General features: G+C 35.6%; 1 protein-coding gene across 1 annotated transcript in view; it reads left to right on the forward strand.

Annotated features, from left to right (window-relative positions):
• SLC27A6 (solute carrier family 27 member 6) overlaps positions 1-8,878 on the forward strand; it is a 51,327-nt gene extending 42,449 nt beyond the window's left edge. The window contains exons 7-10 of the mRNA XM_074360605.1: positions 2,167-2,365; positions 3,421-3,518; positions 4,692-4,822; positions 8,301-8,878. Of these exons, the coding sequence (XP_074216706.1) occupies positions 2,167-2,365; positions 3,421-3,518; positions 4,692-4,822; positions 8,301-8,477 (605 nt within the window). The 3' untranslated portion in view covers positions 8,478-8,878. The remainder of the gene's footprint in view (positions 1-2,166; positions 2,366-3,420; positions 3,519-4,691; positions 4,823-8,300) is intronic.
• The last annotated feature ends 5,593 nt before the right edge of the window (positions 8,879-14,471 follow it).

The raw sequence follows: 14,471 nt of genomic DNA on the forward strand, positions 1-14,471 counted from the left end.
TGCATAGAACCAATCTAGAACATTCAGTGCAAAGCAGTGCACTTGGAATTCTTCTGAGATCCAGTCTGAAAAAAATCAGGCCAAAATTACTTTGTATTGCGTCAGAATATATTTAAACTACATTTCAGAGATGACTTCAAAGATGGAAATAAAGGTCACAAACCCGTTTTCTTTTCTTTTCTTTTCTTTTCTTTTTTTTTTTTTTTTTCCTAGAAGCTGAAGGATTACTGGGGGTCAGGGGAGCCTTATCTACTAAAAGACAAATTTCCCTGTCATCTGAACTTCAAGCCTAAGAGCATTTATCAAATATCTTTCCCTAATTCAACTCTATAGACAGTGTCCAAGAGAAAAGCCATTTCTAATGAGATTGCAAAGAGCTTTATTTAATCACTTTTTTGTGTGTTTTATTTATTACAATTATAGTAATATCTGATATTGGAACTTGAATGTCAGAATTGCTTATGCAACCTCAGGGTTTCTTTAAAAGCAGATTATCTTCAAATATCTCTTTTACTATATTGCATTCTTGTTATAGATTGATGTTTTGTTTTTTTTTCCATTAAAGCATTGTGCCTTGCATAAATTATGCCTTGAAGGGAATGATAAGAATACACTCAGGCCTTTTTAAGCATCTGCCATAATTAGTCAGGGAAGAAACCATCTCCTGTGTCCTGAAGAAGAAAACAAAGAACATAAGTTTTAAGAGAAGTATAAGAAGTTTAGGAAATTCTGAAATGTACCTAGGGAATGTAGACTGATGGGATATGCAGTGGAGGAGAGACTTTGGAGTCAGATGGACCTGGTTTAAAAAAAAAAAAACACACATTCAACACTTGGCAGTTGTGTAATATTTGGCAAGTTACTTTTTTGTTCCTCAGTTTCTTCACCCGTAAAATGAAGATAACATGAGGGCCTGTGTTACAGGCTTTGTGATGAGGATCAGATGGAACACATATGGAAAGTGCTCAGAATAGTGACTGGTACCCAGAAAGTGCTCAATAAGTAGCAGTGGCAGTGATTGTAATGATGATGATGGTAATGATGGTGTCAGTGGTGACGGTGACAATGAGGGACCTCTGCAGAAGCAGGACAGGCTAGTTTTGGCCAATGACATGTGTGCCCTTGGAAGCCAGAGTGTCCAGAAGGAGTGGGAGCAACGAGTTGAAAAATAGAATGGTAAAGTGGCATAAATCGCTTCATCGTTTGCTGGAATGCAGCCCCATCTAAATTCTCACGGATGTTATCTGTCTTCCAGGTGGACAAAGCCAGTCAACAATGGCCCTGAAATCTTGTGGGGCAGTGCTTGCTGCTCCCCTTTGTCTTCTGCTGTTCTCTCAGAATTAGTTTTTTACCTTGCTGATTTCTGGGCAATATCTTGATTAATTTGAATAAATCTGATTAAAAATTATTTTAGGTAATGTATCTAATTATAAGTAAAACTAATAAATTTTATGTCTCATCTGTTGCCCAGTGAGGATTTCCAGACTAACATTCTGGAGGAATAAAACATTTTCTTGAACTTCCAACAGCATGCTCATTAATCAGAGATTTAACCTTGTTGCAAAATCACAGTCTTGAATTGGAGTTATAGGTCCACTTCCTTCTATCTGTTAGACTTTGGTAACTTACTTCACTCTTCTGGGTCTTGGTTCCTTCTCTGTGAAATAGGGATTAGAATGATCAACTTCAAAGAATTTCTGTGAAAAATTAGTAAGATGACAGTTGCAATTCCCCTGGGGCTTGTTGCAATGTAAGTGCCCAAGAAATAAATATTGCTACTACCATAATCTTACTAAAGCTATTATTATGGTTGTTATTTATGTAATTGCCATTATTATCAGTGTTAGAAGCTACATAATCCAAAAAAAAAAAAAAAAGAGTAACCATTAGTCCATCCACCCAGGATGTGAAATAAATTCATTATACCTTTCTTTACGTTCAGTTTCCTTTTGTTAATTTTTCCAGAGTGATCTGTGTTTTGGCATTCCGTGACAGGATGTGCTAGATGCAGGCACCCAGAATAATTGATGTCAAATACAATACAAGTAAGTTCAGAAGACAGTAAGATAAGATACACTAGTTGTATTGGTCAGACATAATTTAGGTACCTGCATGGTGTATGTAATAGTTTTAATCAGATCCCTGAAAAATGCCTTTCTCTCACAGGGGAACCTGGTCTTCTTGTTTCTCGAGTGAATGCAAAGAATCCATTCTTTGGTTATGCTGGGAATAAGAAGCAAACAGAAGAGAAATTGCTCCGTGATGTGTTCAAGAAGGGAGATGTTTACTTTAACACAGGAGATATAATAGTCCAAGACCAGGAGAACTTCCTTTATTTTTGGGACCGTACTGGAGACACTTTCAGGTATGAAGTAGCGTCGGTCCCACTGCTCATCGTGTGATTGTGAACCTTGCTCCGAGCAAGGCTCTGTGGAATCGTTACACACCACAGGCTCTGTAGCTTCAGGGCAGAGATATGTTTTAGCTCAGTCATGTGTCCCCATTGAAAAATTCATTGCCCATCTGTTTCTAGATTGAAACATAAGTTGCATTTTAATGTCATTTTTAAAATAATTATCTTAATGAATCTGTTTGGTCCAAATCAGCAAGCTCTTTTTATTAAAATATGTATCAAGTAGACTGATGTGAAATCTAAATGGCTGAGTTAAAACAGAAAACCAGTTTAGTCAACTATGGTTTAATTCTTGACCTAATGACAAAAAATAGTGAAACAGCAGAATTTCCCTTTCTTATATATATATATTTTAAATTCCTTAAGATTGTTTTAGACTTACAACATTATTTTGCTTTTCTGGTGAATGACTATAGACAGTGAATCAGGACAGAGAGTAGACAGTCCAAAAATGCTTGAATGAATAAATGAATTGTGCTTCCTACTTCCTCACCTTCTTGTACTATGTTAGGAGCTCACTTTATGTCAGATCATTTTAATTAAGATTAAATATTTATTCACATGCATTGAAAGAGCCAACCAACCTAGATGGTACAGGGGGTCAGTATACTGCAAAACAACCATAGTTTTCCTTTCAGACTTTTTTCTCTATCATTAGGTAGGGGATGTTTTGTTCTTAATTGTTACTATATTACAAAATAAAGAGGCATTTATTGTCATTTTATTTTTATGGCATATTTAAAAAACACATTTTACAGTAATCCATTTATACCAATGAGACACAGATAAAGTAATTTTAACTAAAAAGCAGATATCTTTTGTTGACTTATCAACAAAGTTCTTCCTTAGAAATGTCTTTCAGTTTGAAAACTGCCATGATTTTTGTGTACTAAATTCTTGCACAGAACCCAATGCAAAGCATTAAAACTTAAAGCTGGGTACCTCTTTCTTCAAATACAGGTATACTAACTGAAACTTGTTTTTTGCTGTTTGTTTTTTTAATTTAGATGGAAAGGGGAAAATGTTGCAACCACAGAGGTTGCTGATATTATTGGAATGCTGGATTTCATACAGGAAGCAAATGTGTATGGTGTGGCCGTGCCAGGTATGAATATATTTCAGGTTTTACAAGGAGTCTCAGAATAGGTTGTGCCACTTTCCTTAAGTTTTGCAACAATCTTACTGATTCAGCGTTTCATTTTTTTATATATATATTAAAATAAATCTTAGTTTGGGCTTGGCAAATAATGCCCCAGACCAAGCTAGCAAACTTCAAGATCACACCAGGGGAAACATAACCGACTCTGTTTTAATGTATGTGTTTATTCCTAAGCAAATCTTGAAAACTCTGGTCAAGGACTCACTGCTTGAAATAGTTGCAGCTTTTCAATGGTCTTTTATTTTTCTCTTTATGATTAGAGGCTTATACATGTGACTCAATAGGAATGTGTTCTAATTTAAATATTCAATAGTAGTGACTTGCGATTAAGTTGAATCTTTTTCAGAAATTATTTTAAAGTCTGTTTGGCTTTATTTATCTTTATAAAAAATATGAGGATTATCTCATGATGGGGAGAGTGGCAAAGAAAGTGATCAACTTGAAAGCACAGGAAAGCTGTTCCCCTTCGCTGCCTTTTTTTTTTTTTTTTTTTTTTTAACCAATGACAATATTTTTCACCTAATGTTTGTAGGTACAGCGGACACTGGGGGGTGGGAGTGTTTGGATGGATGGGGAGCAGCGGAAGAGGATGTTTACTCTCATGGACAGCCACTGGGTGCTGGAGAAACGCTGCAGGAGCTTCTGATCCCTTGGGGAAAAGGTGGCATGAAAAGCAGTCAGGGATCTGTGGAATTCCTTATGGAAATACCAGTGTCTAGTTTCTGACCTTAAAGATATGCCCTTTATTTTTTGCATTGATGCTCAACATGGACACTTCTCTGAAATACAATGGCCTTTAAATAAATGTTTCCTCTTAGTATCTTAATAGTGATAGGATGCAAATTATGGGTCATTTATGGTGTTTTCTCTTCCATCTGTTTCATTTTTGTAGTGCAGACAACTAAAGATAGACTCTGCACTTCCCTTTGTCTCAATCATTTCTAGAGAGTCAATCACATACTTAGGAAAAGACACACTTATTTATGCTACTGTTGCATTGTTATTGCTACAATAGATATAATGTCTGTATTTGTAAGAATTAGCATATAATTAATAGAATTTTTTTTAGAAAGTTCACCTATTTGTAAAATTGATTCTATGACAAACTTTTTCTTTCAGGTCATGAAGGAAAAGCAGGAATGGCTTCTATTACTGTAAAACCAAATAAGTCTTTAGACTTGGAAAAAGTTTATGAACAAGTTGTAACATTTTTACCAGCTTATGCCTGTCCAAAATTTTTAAGAATTCAGGTAATTTTACTGTCTGAATGTTAAGAATTCAAGTAGTTTTACTTACTCATAAAATTTAAGACAAGGAATCTAGGAGCTGGTTTAATTACAAATAATATTTTACCACGTAGATGATATATGCATTTTATTTATTACAAAATAATATTTTATCACTTAGGTAATATGTGCATTTTATTTATATTAAAACGTGTTAAGAAAAATGAAAAGCCTTGGGATAGTATGTCATGCCGTATTTGAAGCCCAATTAAGGAAGAGAGCAGGATGAAATGCTAGGATGACTTCATCATTATCATATTTATAGAATTGCTCTCTTCCTCTTCAGTCAAGACAAATGATGGTCCAAGTGATGGTAGCAAGTTAAGACCAAATCTTACACATGCTCTCATGTTTTGTGAAGACATTTGGTGCTAGGTACCTAAAATTAGGTTCCACCAAGCTGACATCAAGGTAACTGCAGGATGTGTGTAGAGCCTCAGGGCAATTGACTTTAAGTAATCTTGCTTTTAATTTTTTGCCTCATTCTGTCCAGCCTCCCTCTGGGACTTTATATTTTGATTATATTTTTTAAAAAATATAAATATATTTTTATTATATTTCTGAACTCATTTGTTTTGAGAGGTGGGTTCTCTCTTAAAGTCCAGTAAAAAGAAAACAAATTTACTCAGCTACTGAGAAACTTTGCTTGCTCATTTATTGAATCATTTATTCATTTAATATTGTGCCTCAAATATAATTTCCCAAAGCTAATACATGTCATCTCTTAACATCCAATCACATAGAATTTTTCTGGACCTATTTGTCATGTCAGTGTTAGATTCCCTGATAGAGCAAGAGCTGACTTCAGTTTCTTTTGAGAAGCATTTGCTGAGCATTTCTCATGGCCAAGTCACTGGCCAATGGGACATACCATCTGAACTGTTAAAAAATCCATATTCCGTTTACATAATATTTCAAGAGCTTTTACATACATTGCCTCAGGTTATTTTCATAACAATTCTCTGAAATAAAGGTAAGTAAATATGAAAAAGCAGTAACACATTTTTAATTGAATTTTTGAGATAATTGTAGATTCACCTGCAGCTGTAAGAAACAATGCAGAGAAATCCTGTGTGCCTTTTCTCAGTTTCCTCCCATGGTAACATTTTCACAATGATTACAGCCGTGATATCGACAACGATACAATCCACCTTTCCTCAGTTTTACTTGCACCCATCTGTGTGTATGTGTGTATTAAGTTCTATACACTTTTATTACAGTGTAGCTTCAGGCATCAATGACCACAGTCAAGATATGGACACTCCCAACCCAGCTAGACTCCCTCGTGTTGCCCTTTTAAAACCACACCAAGCTCCGTCCTGCCCATCCCCATCTTGCCCCAGAAATTACTTATTTTAATGGAGTAAAAAGTTGATAGATCAAATAAGACTTTAAACGTTTTAAACATTTACCCCCAAGGACAACTTAAAATTCACTTTCATTAAATAGAAGAAACAATTTGGCATAGGATTCCTCTGTAAGATTAAGTTAGTCTTGTACAAATTTAGAAAATATTTTAGCATCACTAAACACCTGAAAGAACTTGGACCACGAGTGTTATGCTTATTGCAGTGTTTGCTGTAATTAGTACAATGCATGACAGTTAGTTGGCAGTAAAAATATTTATTTAACAATGAATTATAATAAATGATCTGATGTAAGCAATGCTAAAGTATAAGTTACCTCTGATAAAATGAATAAAACAGCTATCTTATTAAAATCTGTTTAGCAAAAATCTAAAAAGGATTTTTTTTTGTCAATAAATTGACAAAAAAATTTAAAATGTGATATTACTCAGTATGGCTGAGATGAAGTCAAATTGGCCCTTTCACTTTGCTTGTAGAAACACAAATTATCATCTCTAGAAAACAATTTGGTAACTATGTGAACACAGTCTTAGAATTTACATGTATTTTGATTTAGTAATTTCATTTCCAAAAATTTACCCTTAGGAACTACTTAAAGATGCACAAATGTTATATACAAAGATGTTCTTCAAAGTATTATTTGTAATAGTAAAATTTTTTGACATTCTCTATAATTTCAAGAATAAGAATAAGGCTAATTAAATGTTATAATTATATGAAATCTTAGAAAACTATTAAAAAGTACCATTTTGAGGAAAATTACCTAACCTGGAGAAATATACCTGGCATATAATGTTTTTTAAGGGCAGAGCACCAAATTATATAAATAGAGTAAACTTCTAATTTTCTGAGAGGAAAGAATATGTGTAGCTACACAGTCATAACTAATGCTGTGTGACCATGTTGGGTAGGGGGTAAGATCAGGGAAGGGGGTTCAAAGAGAAGCTGACTCTTGAATTAGTTCAGAAGGATGCATTAAAATGACCAAATTAACTCATAGAACCTTATATGGACCCCTACCTGTCATCTGACTCAACACAAGATTGCTTCTTTTTGCCTGAAACTATTATAGAGATACACTTTTACCTCCTTTAAATTCCTTAAAGCAAAGATTCTTAAACTTTCTAGATTCATAGCCTCTTTGGTGTCTTAGTAATTATTTCATAGCACTCTTAGGTCAAAACAAATACCTAAACATTTGGTTGTTTAGTAGTTGTGGTAAAATAAAGTAATAAGTATTTAGGCCTAATAAATTAGATGTCATTTGAAAAAATAATGCATATATATATAAAAGAGAAATACTTTTATTTCATTTTTAAATAACCATAAGCACTAAGGAGATGTAAATTCGGCATTGCACATCTCCTTAAATTTTGAAATTAGATTGTACTGAAGGGGCCCAGACTAATTCCGTATCCCACATTGATTTGGGGTTATACTTGTTTTTTATTATAGCAACCACTGAAAACCCTGTTTCCCAAAGATATGATGTCATTGAAAAGAATATATCACAAACTAATACTGAAACTGTGAAGTACCTTGAGATAGTAGTTTCCTAGTGGTAGCCAACAGATGTCACTTGAAATTTAAATATCCCATGGGGACCCTAGAAATTCACTGAGGTACCAAGAGGCACCTCAGTGCATACTTTGGGAACCCAAGTTTTCGATCATTCTTTACTCCCCTCTGGTTCTTGTAGTATTCTGTCTCATGGAATAGATTGCTGTCTTTTGTAGCTTTTATCTTCTTGGTGTCTAGTAGCATTCTTTGTACTTAAGACAGTATTGGCATTGAATTGAAGAGATAAGCCTATATGTTTTCAACATGTTTGGAATCAGTTGTATTCAGTTATTAACTGAATAATTCTTACGTTTTGAATGAAGTTCACAGGAAAATCAAGGTAAAGAAATGTTCTAATGGGCATTTTTAAATTTCTAACATTATTAGCAGTGAATATAGAGATGGTCATTGGATATCATACAATTAAACATTATAGCCTATGTTGTTGAATATTTTATTTGTATATTATAGATAATATTTAATTATCTCCACTAATCCTGGTAATTGCTTTATAGGAAAAGATGGAAACCACAGGGACATTCAAACTACTGAAGTTTCAGTTGGTGGAAGAAGGATTTAGTCCGTTGAAAGTTTCTGATCCACTTTACTTCATGGATAGCTTGAAAAAAGCATACATTCCATTGACCAAAGAAATTTATGATCAAATAATGTTAGAGGAGATTAAACTTTAAGGTTTTTTTTTTTTAATATATATGAAATTTTCATATGGTTTCTTAGGAGAGATGAAAGGGCGCATATGTGATTCTTTAATATGAAATCGGGAGAGGGGACTGTCATTAATTAAGCGTGTGCAACAATTTTTCTTTAATTAAGTAATAACCAATTTGTTTTAATTGATAACAAATTGTAGTTGATTATTTTCACTTATTTGGGGATTCAGTACATGAGTAAGTATCTGCCTTAAGGTTTAAATATAATGAATAAGTGGCTAGCAGTTTAGACTTACTAATAATGTACTTTTTATTATTCAAAGTTTCTAGGTTTAAGTAAAGGGTTAATTTTACTCAAATATTTGATTTTTGTGTGCCCTGTCCTATAACTCAATAAAGCCGTCTTCATTGATACATGTTTCGAAGTTTTATTCTAATGGTTTTAATTTAAACTTTCAGTCGAAGGACGCTAATTGACTAAGTGTATGCCCTCCTACCTCCCTTGTCTTAAACTCACATCAGGATGATAGAAGTGGTATCAGAGTAGGAAGCAGCAAAGCAGGAAAACTAGTAAGCCCAGAGCTTTTAGGAATTTTGTAGATAGACAAATGGGAATAAAGTGATGGTAAAATCCAACAGAGCTACTGAAACCACTCATGATTCAGGGAAAGACTAGACCAGAATAGAACCCATGTATTAATACCAAGATCAGAGGCAGGAAGGGCTGGAATGTGAACAGGCTTTTCAGGAGTTACCTGGGAAGTATGGCACGAGGACGGTGTGATGAGCATGGCCGTACTCATCTCAGTCTGGAAGCTCCAGGCTCCAGAGTTGGCCTCAAGCCAAAACCACGTGGATGACTCTCTTAACAAAGTGAGCTCTCATCCGTGGGAGGAGGTGGCGAGGCTGAGCTAAGAAGCAGAGTTGGGCCCAGCAGGAAGCTCTCTGCCTTTCGGCTAACTCCCTATACAACCAGCAAGAAAGCTGGCTTTGCCTCGTGTTGCCTTCCCGAGCTGAACAGCTTATTTTGGTTGGAAGAGAAGTTATAGATCGTTTCTTTTTGTCATGGTTAGGAAAACATATGTTATAAAGTTATAACATTTTTTAAATGTAAAGGCTACCTATAAGTAGCATAAAAATAAAAGGTCAAACTTTAAAATGGAAAAAAGAGAAAATAAAATCAATTTTGCAAAAACTCAGAATTTAAAGAGAAATTTTCTAAATGAATAGAAATAGAGAAGTTAAATCTAAGCATAGCCATTCTCCCACTATATAAATGAGAATGGATTGTCTTAATTTTAAAAAGTATAAAATGAATGAGTAAATTAGCATTTAATTTTTATACTGGTGATCTGTCTCTTCTTTACCTTTCCCATTAAAAACCTGTTTTGACTTCATGTTTGTATTTTTAATTTAGGGTTGCCTTTTAAATGCCATAATACTGAGTGAACATTTTTCTACTAATTCATAGCTGTTTAAAAATCTTTGGAGACTAGATCACTATGATCAACTAAGTGTACGTATCTCACCCCGTTGCCCCTACCTTCCTGTCAAATCCATTATAATAAAACACAAAATACTTTGAAGAGAATAATCTACTAAAAGATGGAAGGAAAAAATAAGAATGTGTGTCTTCAGTAGATGAAACACTGTGAGAATTTACTGGAAAATAGCAAACAGATGGAATCAGATGATCAAAGACACAATAGAAGGAGGGAAAAACAAAGCCTCTCTCTTATGCAGTTGAAAACTGCTTCAAAGGCAAAAGAAATTACAACCACATTGAAGAAATGTATAAAAACCAAGATGGGGCCTCTGTGTAATCACCTGGGTAATTAATTATAGAAAATTGAGATCATGGGTTTCTTTGCCTTTCCTTTGCTTCTAGAAAACTTCCATCAGAGAAAAAATAATTTGTGACCAAAAAAATAATAGAAAATAAGACTACATGAATTTCAAAGCTTCTTAAAAGACATTAAGGATTAAAGTTTTTAAAGAGCTAGAAACTAGGCAAAAATATCTAGAAACTAGGGGAAAATAGTTGTCCACATGTGTAGTACATAAAGAACACTTACAAGTGAAAAAATTGACAGGCAAAATAGTTTTAATGGGAAAAATGCGAGAACAGGCAATTTAACAATAGAAAAAATTAAAAACCCAATTCAGTCATATAATGCACAGCCCATAAATGTGAGATAGATAGATAGATATTTATATATAAAATGAAAGGTACTTAGAGTATACACTGTTAAGCAAAATGAAGTCAACAGACTAGAGTCTAGAGATAAAGAGTAAGTCTTGACAGCAGTGATAAAATAAAACAACATATTACATTAAAAAGGAAACAAACCCAGCCGTTTGGATTATGACTAAATTTTCACTGAAACTGAAAGCCAGAGGAAAACAGAACAATATCTGTAAAATGATAAATAAGCAAACAACTGTAAACCAGAACTCCCTATGCATCAAAAGTACTCTAAGGATGAAGGTGAAAAAAAGGAAGTTTCAGATAAGCTATATCTATAAGAATTCACAGGCAGGAATCCTGTATGAGCAGCAGTGCTAAGGTCACGTCTACAGACCCAAGAAAAATAATAGCAAGTAGAAACGCCTGCCATCAGGAAGGAGTGAGGACTATTGGAGGTGGCAGCTATGTGGGTAAGTATGAAAGATGGTTATTTCCCTTTGTTTAAAAATGCATATACTGTTGAAGGTGAAATATGAAATATTATTTTGCGGGCTTATACTTAATGTAGGTATAATGCAAATAACAATTATAGTATAGAGAATGTGAAATTTGATGAAAAATAGCATATATCTATGAAGCATTCAGGGAAAAAAACCTTAACATTCATTACAAATTAGGAAACTACAACTGAAAATAAGGATGAGCGAGTTTTTGCCAATCAGGTTTGATAAAAGGTCGGATCTGTCTAGAGCTAGACACTTATTAGAAATAGAACTCTTAGTGGCATTGTTGGTGGGACTATACATGGATGCAACTTTCTGGAGAACAGCACCTATCAGAGTATAAAATGCAATTTGACGCAGCCATTCTACTTCTAGGAATAAAAAGTTGTTGCTAGTGAGCCAGGATTTATGTCAGATTATATTCTGTTCAGGGCAGTATTAGTAATTGAACATCGAAGACAACCTAAAATAGAAAAAAGCTAAATAAATACGAGTAGAATCCACATTTCATTATGTTCTGCAGTGATTACAAAGAGTGACTGAAAAGTCAGCATGACTGGCGTGGAATAATGCCTGTGCTGTGTCACCAAGACGAAAGAGGTTACAGAGGGCATTTGCCTTTCGTTGAAAATACACTGAGGAATAAGTATTTGCAAGGACAGCTTCAAACAGCCTTGGTTACATTAATTAACAATTGTAGAAATGGATGGGTTTTTACTTTTTACCCTGTACCCTTTGTGTCATTTGAATTGAAAAATTGCTGCAGACTGCTTATGTGTGCATCTAAGACAATTTAAAATCTAAGTTCGTCGCCTTCTTTAAGGAACGCGTAAGACAGAAAGCAGAGAATTGAATTGTCATTACAGGAGGGCATGTAAGGTACTCAGCCTTTCTCAATAGAAATAAATTCAGGTTGTCATCTCTCTCAATATATTTCACTTCCCCATAGATTCTACCACTTCTTGACATATTTAAGATGAATTATTTTAAGACCATTCAAGAGAAGAGTAAAAAAAAAAAATCTGGTATTTTCTATAGACTTCATACATGAGTGTTAACTTTTTGAGGAAAAATATTCAGCTTGTAATTCTGCCTAAATTTCAGTAAACTTGTAAGTAAGTTTTTTAATATGAAACAAAAACCAAGCTCGAACCACATTCTTGATTTTTCACTCTTTGTTACATCTGTGGCATTGTTACTGGGGGAAGGAATTATTGCTGGGGTTCTGGTTTTCAGACCAGGAAGCTCTGTGCAGTGTCTTCACTAAATTGGAAGTCGAGGTTAAAATGCAGTACTAAACATGTCTGTGGAGTTTATTAACCTCTTGCAGTGCTTTCATTGTCTTTTTCAGAATTTTCGTTTCTTGGTTAAATCTAACTGACGTTTAATCTATGCAAGCTGTTTGACCCACATCCTTCTCGAGACGTGAGCATAGCTGTACGGTGACCGTCTGTGGACTCTGCACCCTGCAACGGTGAGGTGAAAGGGCGAAAGTGTAACTGGGTTTCTCGCTCAACACAGCCTGATCTTGTGAAGACTGATGGCTCCTCCTCTTCATCAGATTACTGCAGAAAGCCCCTGTTCACCTTAGTGCCCAGCCTCCAACAAGAGACACGATTCTGAAGGCCAGAGTGAATGCAATTGTTTGTGCAACTTTTACTGTGCAGATTTTCAGATGCTACCCAACGCTGCTGAATCAGAAACTCCATTGGATGTAGGTCCTGGGAACTTGCATTTTTAACAACTCCCCGGATATTCTGGACTCTGGGTATGTATTGTGTCCTATTTCTTTATTCTGTCTTATTTTTACTTGCCCCTGGGCCGCCTTGGGACCCAGATCTATGCTTACGAACTTCCCTGTAAACCCTCAATGTCTTATCAAATCCATCCTTCCAACTATTTGCCTCATTGGAAATGTGGCTCTCCCTGGAGGGTACTGTTTTCTTTTTTGTCCCCCAACATGGAGACTGAACACTCATACACCCCAAATATTGTGGTCCAGAGGTTGTGCTCTCTGTACGTCACAGTCCCTCTGGAGTCGCGATTCCTGGTTCTGTGAGGGCCCTGCCATCTGGCTACAACACCCTCAGGTCTCGGTGCTGCCGCCTCATCCTGCGAAGACTTCATCAAAGGGCTCACAGCTTTCTTCTCTCTCCAAGTCACGTCACCAGTTAACACCAATCTTCATTAAACAACTGGTTTCTCATGTTTTCTTCCCCAGCTCATATCTCTCCGTGCGTTTCCAGTCTTCCATTCGTCATCCACCCGACTCCAGTCACCTGAGGCTCCCACATGCTCACTGGAGAGTATACAGGGCAGCAGCTGGGAGCACCGGCATTTTCCCTGCGCTCCAACCATGCAGGTCCATATGCCTTGCCTTCATTTTTCTTGCCATGGAATGAATGTCCCTTTTACTATCAAAAGCCATTCCCATCATGTGTGTTCTGGAGCGCATCTTCTCGCCCCCACTCAAGGACTTTTTCTGCTCATCTCCCTTTCTCTTCTGACTTGAACCTCCCCTCTCTACTAGATTATTTTCCTCAGCATATGAATATGCTTTGTTATTTTCCATATTTATAAAGACTTCCCTTTCCTAGAACTAGACAAGGTGATTTTAAACTATGTGTAAAAAAATAAACAGGCAAAAATATTTAAGATAACTTTGAAAAAGGACGAAATGGGGCTAAGGAGCCATATCTCACACCAGAACATACGATCACCCCTCAGCCATCAAAGCAGTGTGTCGCTGGTTCATGAGGAGACAGGCAGGCCAGTGGAAAACGATCAAAAGCTCTAAACTACGACGAGGATTTAGTATACCATATGAGTGGCAGCAGTGGGACGAAAAGAAAAATGTAAAGGAATGGTCTTGAGACAAGATTACCACCTGGAAAAGATAAATTCATACCACACACTGTACATGAGGGTAACCTCTACAAACGTGAAATATTTTGAGGTGAAACATTGAAAGAAAATAAGGACCAATTCCTTTATAATACTGGAGAGGCAAAGGCCTTTCCAACTGTAACTCCAGGTTCACAAACCAAAAAGGAAACATGAAAATACTTCATTACATAAAAGCAAGGAAGGAAGAAAGAGAGGGAAAGAGAGGAGGCAGAAAGATGAGGGAGAGTGGGGGGAGGAAATAGGAATGAAAGAAGAGAAGGAGGAAGAAAGAAAAAAACAGAAAAGAAATTTCTGCTTGGGAAAAAACACCACCACAAAATCAAATGATAAATGACAAACTGGAGGACTATCTACAACTTGCATGACAGATTAGGGATAAACTCTTAAATAACTACCTCTTGGGAAAGATACATAACA

This window comes from Camelus bactrianus, chromosome 3 (assembly GCF_048773025.1).
Source record: "Camelus bactrianus isolate YW-2024 breed Bactrian camel chromosome 3, ASM4877302v1, whole genome shotgun sequence".
NCBI lineage: Eukaryota > Metazoa > Chordata > Mammalia > Artiodactyla > Camelidae > Camelus > Camelus bactrianus.